The sequence below is a fragment of the Manihot esculenta genome, chromosome 3, assembly GCF_001659605.2.
Source record: "Manihot esculenta cultivar AM560-2 chromosome 3, M.esculenta_v8, whole genome shotgun sequence".
Classification (NCBI taxonomy): domain Eukaryota; kingdom Viridiplantae; phylum Streptophyta; class Magnoliopsida; order Malpighiales; family Euphorbiaceae; genus Manihot; species Manihot esculenta.
Genome location: NC_035163.2, coordinates 18,443,001 through 18,451,652, shown reverse-complemented (window position 1 = coordinate 18,451,652; position 8,652 = coordinate 18,443,001). Strand labels below are relative to the sequence as shown.

Genomic DNA, 8,652 nt, shown 5'->3' with positions numbered 1-8,652 from the left:
AGATTAAGAAGCAATATTAGAAGCATTTGACTACGTAAAAAAAGTTATCATAAACAAAAAGTCCAAAATAATAAATGAGTTAAGTTTCTCATATCTTCCTTTTTCTCTCCACCGTCTAAATTCCAGTTATACCTTCCTTTCCCATCCAAATTCACAGCCTAATCTCCATTCTCACGTTTCTGCCTTCTCTCCTCTCAGTTCCATGCTCTGCTTCCCTTCAATATGGGAGGGAGGGAAAGAGAGGGGAGGGGAGATTGTCGTAAAGAGAGGGAGAATGGGGAGGGAGGAGGAGGAAAATTTATGTTATTTTCTTAAATATCAGTATCTTAATTAAATATTTTATTAAATTCGGTAAAAAATGATAAAATACCCTAAACAATGTAAATGTCTAGGGACTGAGGAGACTTTCAAAAAAAAAAAATAGAGACTAACCGACGTGGTTTGCTTTTTTTTTTTTTTAAAAAAAATAATTGTAAGTTAATTTAAAATTTTTTTTATGAAAAAACAATAGAAAAAGGACGCAGAGTTAAAAATGATAAAAGTATAGGTATTCAATCTGAAAATAATAGAAGTTTAGGGATGCAAGTTTGACGAAATAAAATTATGGAGATTCAGTTAAAAAATTGAGGATCTTTGCCTTTTTCATGTAACTTACTATTATTATTATTATATATAATAGATATTGATGTGCAGACTTGTAGAGGAGTTTGGCTCTATAGTTGAATAATGGGCAAGTTCAAAAGGGTTTGTGTGTTCTGTGGAAGTAATTTAGGGAATAAAAAGATCTTCAGTGATGCAGCTCTTGATCTTGGAATCCAACTGGTTAGTTTCTTTCTCTCTCTCTCTCTCTTAATTTCTTTGAAGATTGAGCTTCTGCACACAGCCATCACATACCCATGATGAATTCATGAGCTTTTTAGAGGATTTATAGGAAAAGCTTTTGCAGGTGGAGAGGAAAATGGATTTAGTTTGTGGAGGAGGGAGCTTTGGGTTGATGGGTCTGGTCTCTCAGACTGTTCATGATGGTGGATGCCATGTTCTAGGGTAAGCTACCTGCAACTCCATAATAACAAAACATGCAACCCATTTCATTTTCTTGCCCTTTAATTCGATTCACTTCAATTTTATTTATTTATTGTTTAATTTTCTAGGGTTATCCCAACAGCTCTCATTCCACTAGAGGTAGAAAATTTCCCTTACTTGTATTTTGTTATTTCTCTGTTGCTATTCTTCTTGCATATGCATATTTGATTTGTTGTCAGATTTCAGGTGATGCAGTGGGAGAAGTGTTGATTGTATCTGATATGCATGAAAGAAAGGCTGAGATGGCTAAGAGAGCTGATGCTTTTATTGCTCTTCCTGGTATAATTGATCTCTTCTTCTGTGCTTAATTATATCTTATCTTGACTCTTCTTAATTGGTATTTGGTTTTATCATTAATAGGAGGGTATGGAACTTTGGAAGAGTTGCTTGAGATGATTACATGGTCTCAGCTTGGAATCCATGATAAACCAGTTAAGTTTATTGCCTCTCTCTCTCTATCATATAACAACTAGTTGTGATCATTTTCTAGGATCATGGTTTAGGTAGCTTTGTATACTCCACTGCTTAATCTATAATAAAACTGTTTGCATTAGAATTATTCATTTATTTTTAAGCAAAATTTATTGCATATTTTCATATTTTTGAAGTTGAATTACTTTTTTTTTTTTTTTTTTTTTGAGTTGGAAAATGTAGAAAACTGAAAACATATTCATGTGCTTGTTGAATAATTAGTAGATGTTAATTTGGTGAATATTCTTTCTCAAAAATTAAATAATTCTTTTTTAGGAATGATTAATTACAAATATATTTGGTAGTGTCAGCATATTGACAAAATGGAAACTCAAAAGAAAACTTTCAGTATAGTTTATTGTATGCACCAATTTAAGAACATGTTTTTAAACTTTTTGATATTGTATTATCAAGTAATTTAATGGTTAAATATATTTAATAAGTAAATGAAAATTTCAATATTTGGTCTGTGTCCATTTTTTTTCATCCTTGAAAAATGAAGTTGATAAAATTAGGAAAATCATTTTTTTTTTAAATTTTTTCTTATATTGGAACAAGTTATTTCTTTCAATTTAAATTATAAAAAATGAATTAAATAACATAACTCAAGATAAAAAAAAAAAAAAAAAAAAAGACTACAAGTCATTAACATCCTCAATTTAAAAATATTTCCTTGAATAACTATTTAATTGTATTCGAAAATAGTATTTAGTGATAATTTTTAGTTATAGTTAAATTAAAATATTAAATAATTACTTATTTTTATAGTGTTTAATGATTGAATAGGTGATTATTAAAAAACAATTATCTTCTAGCGTTTAGTATTTTGCAATAATTAATTGTGCTTTTTTAACATTTATATTTCTTTTTACAAATTTATTTTTTTTTATTTTGCATTTAACAGTTAATGCAACTATTATTTTTTTTATTAAACATTAAATTTTAAATTACTGTATAAATAATTAATCATTAATTATTAATATTTAACCATTAACTATTAGTAAAATTGTTAACCATTACTAAAATAATTAACTGCTAATATGTTCATTATAAGTTTGAATTGATGGGTTGAAAAAATAATTAATTTTTTAAAACAAATTAATAAAGAAAAATTGTGTCTATCTATGTGTGACTTCAATTCCCAATAGCATATGTAGAAGATTATAAATTCTTCATTACACTTCAATAATTAAAGTGTGGCAGGGATGGGGATGGCCATGAATTAGACCTGGCACCCAATTTAGGCCCATATTAAACCTAATATTTCTCTTCAAAAATTAAATGTTAATTGTAATAATTAATTAATAAGTTTTATTTTAATAATATTATAAACATTTTTAGATTTTAAAGATTGTAAATTTGAGTTTTGATTAAACTATAAATAAATGAAAATTGCTCCTATTTTACGAAAATTCTACTTTATTTTCATATAGATTAATTAATATAGTTAATATGATAATTTTTATTTTATCTTTTTTTGCATTTATATTATTAATTTTTAAAAATAAATTTTAATTAAAATAGGAATGTATCAGTATTTTTTTCATAATTTAAGACAAAAAAAAAATCATTTTTTTAGCAATCAATAATTGATGTATGAAATATAATGGTTTGTGACGTAATTAAAATGAGGTTTCAACCAAAACAAGTGAAGCTATACATTTTCGTTGGCTACTAAAGGAAAACAGCCAAATTTCTTCTTGACTTTCTCTTTTCTTGCTTTAGAAAATTTTCATAAATCTATTATTAGCCCTGTTCCATGGACAAGATTGGAACCAGCCACTGGAAATCAATTAATTATATTCAACATATTTAATTATCAATTTCACTTCAAAATTAATTATTAATTATAGTGTTGTGCTAATTAGATAAGCTATAATTTAATTTCAATAATTTAATGAAGCCTACATATTAGTGCCAATTTGTTAATTATTATAATTTTAAAAAACAAACAAATGATTTATTTTTTGAATTATAAGGGCCACATAGCTGGCTTTTAGGAAAACAAAGATTAATATGTGAATTTTATTAACCAACAGGTACTTAATTATAATTTACCCTTAATTTATGTACTCTTGTATACATACAAATCAACATAAATTCACACCCTCTTAATAATTTATGATTCCAAAATAGCAAGGATTTTTAGTGTTAACAATATTGTTTATTTGGGGAGTGTCCAAGTAATTTACCAGTAAATTGTCTTATATCACCATGAAACTACATGCATTCTCTCTCTCTCTCTCTCTCTCTCTCTCTAAAAAATTGGTTGCAAAAATAAAAGCAGGTGGGTCTCTTAAATGTAGATGGATATTATGATAGCTTGCTTGGATTGTTTGACAAAGGTGTAGAAGAAGGATTCATCAAACCATGTGCAAGAAACATTGTCATTTCTGCAAAGAATGCTCAGGAATTACTCCAAAAGATGGAGGTACTAATTATTATCATCTCATATGCTCATGATTCAGCTCCAGCTAAGATAATCATATGCCAATTTTCTTATCAGGATTTTATCCCTCTGCATGATCAAGTGGCACCAAGGCATAGCTGGATAATAGAAGAAAGCAATGCAAATTTTTAGCTGTTTAATCTTCTTGGTATAATTGTAAGAAGAAGAGGGTATTCTCTTTAGAAGCTCACCTCATAACTGATTCTTTGAAATGGCGTGTGCAAACCCAAAAGGGGGTAAAATACACAAACAAATTATGTGTCAAATAGGCATTAATGCTATTTATGAAGCAAGCTGTCATTGTGATCCAATATTTGTGATTTCAAACAACAGGTGTTTATATTTGGTATGTGAAAAGTGTGTGCAAGTAGTGATCTTGAGTGAGACTTGATAGAAGAGGAAATCCTCTCAATAATATCACCAACCTCGCAGAAAAATAAATGGAGAAAACTTTTTCATTTGATTTCTATACTAATACAGCTCCAACTTGTCATTTGCTTTCTATTCCAATACAGCTCCAACTTGAATCACTGACAATACACCTCCGATATTTGAACATGAGTTCTAATATTACCTACAAGATGAAAGAAAACACAGACAAAAGGGTAAGTCCTTAGTTGTTGAAAAAGCAAAAACTGGAAAAACATTATGAGAAATGAAGAGCTGCAGAATGGGTTGCTTCTGTGGATCCACAGCTAGAGCAGACTATGCATGTCTTTGGGAAAAAGATGAATTATACATGGAGAGAGCATACGCAACACAAAATGGAAGGAATGAAATTGGTCAATTTCTTTTATGTTGGAATTGGACCACCTACATAATGGATAACTTGGGAAGGCCGCCAGCACATAGAACCTCTACTGAAACCCAACAATTTGGGCAGACATGATACCAGATTGTAAAGATCAAGTTGAGAGATTCATATCCACAACAAATTGCGCAATATTAGGAAAAAAGAAAAAAAGGAATAAAACAATCTTCATTCAAATGAAAAAGACAATAAATAAAAGCAATGAATCTAGCATCAAGTTGGAGCGAATAAATGTAATGACTCCTTAAGTGGAACTATTCCACAACATCTGCTTGTAGCATCCTTGTTAATCTACCTGTGTCGAGAATAGAGGTTTGGATATGTCATGCTTCTGATGCCAGTGACATAATTATAAAAGATAACCATCTTTGAATTGTGGTGTTTGATAAGTGTGTCAAGGGCGTTCAAGAGTGGTTAATAGTTCAGAAACCCACAAAAAAAAATATATCTGTTTCGGTGTCAATAGAGAGCCCTTTCTCTTGAATGGGGCATACTAAGAAATCTTCAGTTTCTTTTATTGATTCTCTCTCATGTTTCTAGTTCTCTTCCACATGACATTTTTCATCTTAAATCTCCTATTTTCTTACACAAAATTGTTCTCTTCCAAAGGGTCCCAAACAACATAAATGGGAAAGCCTTTAGTGAAAATGAAACTGTGCATGCTGTTATAGAATACAGACAAATATGAAATCACCAAGCTATTCCAGTCACCACCTTCAAAGAACATCCTCCCTAAATACATCTACATGCATTTCGTAGCTCAGTAAGGCATTCAATGACCACCGAAAGATTAGATATGAAAAATCTCAATTTCAGATGGATGGGGACAATGAAAAATCTCAATTTCAGATGAGTGGGGACAATAAAAAATAATATAATTTCTTTCACTTACCAAATTATATGCATAATTGGATGTGCACAAACAACCAGGCAGAAGAGAGAACTCTAATTCACTTTGAGAAGAGATCATAAGAGCACATAATTGAAAATAGGCACATACAATTTGTGTAATACCATACAAGAGTAAAGAGATCAAATAAATAGAGAGACCACATTCGTTCACTTCAAAAAAAAAAAAGATAATAAGAGAAATGGAACAAAATTCAAACTTATATTACAGATACAGGATTTCATGATCAATTGGAATTGTCAATCATCAATAAAATAAAAGAACAAGGAAATACACAAACTAGCCAAAATGAGTTCGGCAGTATATTTCAGTAATTGAATCAAGAAAGCAAATGATTTGGATCAAGTTATGAAAACATAAGTGGAATCCAACCTTTTCAGCATGTATTGATCCCATCCTTGCAGTCACTGGTCAAATTATAAAATGTTTCCACACGGGTCTTTGCCCTGTAAAGAACCTCAGTGTCCACTGCAACTCTCATGTATCCATCAAACTCAACTGGCCGTCCATTATTTAAAAGCAATGTCTCATTATACCAATCACTCGTGTTTCCCCACAATGCGTTGTAATCATCAAGCAAATGAACCTTATAGTGAGATCTCAATTTATCAAAGTAGTTGTAGAATGGCTCGTTGGTTGCAATATATAGATTCCTCCAAGGCTGAATCATCCCTTGAAGCTTCACAACAAGTGCATCAGGTGAAGTATCAGCATCCAAATGAGGCCAGAGCTCCTTATTTTGTGCTTTCTCTCCTCGAACCACATGAACTGCATCAAAATCCCAGTCCATCTGCCCACTGATCTCTGTAACTATATTCATCAATCTCTTTGATTTCCAAAGCGCATGCCACGGTCTCTGAATGTACTTTGCAGCTTGCCCTTCACAAACTCTGTACCAATAATTTTCTGGCTCTGGAGCATCAAACTGTCTCCATATAATCGTGCTCTTATCTTTACTCAGTTGCATCGGTGTCATCTTATGAGTAACAACCTTCCTAACTGGCACTTTCTTCTTATGGGCTCGATCCCATTTCTTCCAATCTCTCAGAAATTCACTCTCTTCTACGATTGATGCCATCTCCTTAAGATGCTCAAAATCAAAATAATACCGAAAATCCTTCCCCTCCTCATCCTTGCCACTTGGATTATAACTACCAGCCAAGCATATGCTCAAATCCATCACAAAAGTCCTGTTCAAATACATTGCCTCCCCTAACCCACACAAGAAACTCCACATATAATGATTCATTCCCTTACAATAATCCCCTCCTCTTGAATAATACAGGTACTTCCCTTTTCTAAAATTCATCTCTGATCCCAAGCTTGGGATTGTGTCATTTATCTCCTCATCTCGAAATGTTGAAGCAATTTTCGGATTATTTCCACCACCCTTGGTAGGGTTATCTCTACTCCTTTGCCTCCGGGCATTAATGCCTGAATGCCAACCACTTGCGTGCACAATTTTATAGATACAGTTTTCCCCAATTCCAAATTCAAACCTCCTAAAGTCCCTATACTTTCTCCACGACTTCTCCTTTTTGTTTCTAAACCTCCAGGCCACATCACACTCATCTGGCTTTGACCCATTAACAGGAGTTTGATATTCCAAAAACACAATAGACTTGAACCGCTTCAAATTAAACTTCTCAACTGTTATCAGAATCCTCGAGTCTGAGCAATTCACAACCTGAAAATCCTCACAACCAGATGATTGGATTGTCATGTTAGCGACCTTCTCCTCAGATTTCACAATCACTTGCTCAGTGATCGGTTCGATCCCTAAAGCAGGTGGCACTCCAGGAGCTGATACAGTTTGTAAATCCTCACCCGTTTTCAGGATAGAATTGTCAATTTTGAAAGTGGCATTTTCACTCTGAGTAAAGAATTTAGTAAGAGCAGGAGCTGATTCCAGCCATGGATCTGGAGGCTGGTAAGTGATAGCAATAACTGTGAATATCAAAACTGAGAATACAAACACTGAGAAACATAGATTGCTTATTAGCTTTATCAAGGTTTGGCCTATAGGATCAGTTGCTGGATTAGTCTCTTTCATGGATTCCTTTGTTCAACCTTTGGGAACCCAAATTCTGAAATAACCCTAGAAAACAAATAGAACCAAAACCCAACTTTACTTATACCTAATCCATTGATGGGTCCTTTTCATTTCACTGAAATCTTTGAAATGAGTCCAGAAACAAGAGTGAAATCTGGGAAAGAGAGATGGGAGCACGAATTTAACTTACTCAGAAGTCAGAATTGAAATAGAGCTGAAGGATGATGAGATCTAATAAAATTGAGTAGAATTTGAGAGAGATTGCAGTGATTCGGTGTGGAGGAGACGATGTATGGGATCGAACTGCTTCGGCTAGTAGTGAAGCAAAGGGTATGCGAAAAGCACCAAGTGAACGGCTCTCTGTAGCTAGCTAACACATGATGGTCGTTAGGCGCCACGTCATAATCACGGATGATTAATAGTTGATCACACAAACCATCTAAGACGTTTAAGACAATAAATTCCTAAAACTGTCTCTCTCTAGCTTAGTAGAGAGCGAAAAGATCTCTTGTTTGGTTTGCACTGCACACTCTGTTACTGAGATTTTAATTAATCAAAATTTTATAACCTTTTAAAATATTAATTAAACACAATAGAATCTAATTAAAATTTTATAATTTTTTTAAATATTAATCAAAATTAAATCGAATTAAAATTAATAATTAAATTGATTGAATATATTTAATAATAATTTTATTATGAAAATAATAATTTTATTATGAAAATAATAAATATAACTTAATTTAGTAAAAAAATTATTATAAATTAATATTTTATTAATAAAATAATAATTAAATATACTATTTAATAAAAATTCATAATTTCAGCTAATTTGATTAAATCAAAGATAACCAAATCAATAATAAAAAACTGTA

General features: G+C 31.7%; 2 protein-coding genes across 4 annotated transcripts; one reads left to right on the top strand and one right to left on the bottom strand.

Moving 5' to 3' along the window:
- The first annotated feature begins 680 nt into the window (after positions 1-680).
- On the top strand, positions 681-4,203 carry LOC110607272 (probable cytokinin riboside 5'-monophosphate phosphoribohydrolase LOGL1). Of its 3 annotated transcripts, XM_021746358.2 has the most exons (7): positions 681-822; positions 947-1,044; positions 1,152-1,182; positions 1,263-1,362; positions 1,444-1,514; positions 3,842-3,985; positions 4,061-4,203. In XM_021746358.2, the coding sequence occupies exons 1-7, from the start codon at positions 727-729 to the stop codon at positions 4,133-4,135; spliced, it is 615 nt and encodes a 204-aa protein (XP_021602050.1). In that variant the 5' UTR covers positions 681-726; the 3' UTR covers positions 4,136-4,203. The 3 variants fall into 3 exon arrangements, with proteins under 3 accessions (XP_021602050.1, XP_021602049.1, XP_021602051.1); XM_021746357.2 differs by having other exon boundaries at positions 3,842-4,146; XM_021746359.2 differs by having other exon boundaries at positions 690-822; positions 1,270-1,362; positions 3,842-4,146.
- Positions 4,204-4,257: 54 nt separating this feature from the next.
- On the bottom strand, positions 4,258-8,203 carry LOC110607271. The gene is made up of 2 exons (XM_021746356.2): positions 6,097-8,203; positions 4,258-4,577 (listed from the first exon to the last, which is right to left on the bottom strand). Exon 1 carries the CDS (start codon positions 7,775-7,777, stop codon positions 6,101-6,103), a length of 1,677 nt encoding a protein of 558 aa, XP_021602048.1. The 5' UTR covers positions 7,778-8,203; the 3' UTR covers positions 4,258-4,577; positions 6,097-6,100.
- Positions 8,204-8,652: the final 449 nt, after the last annotated feature.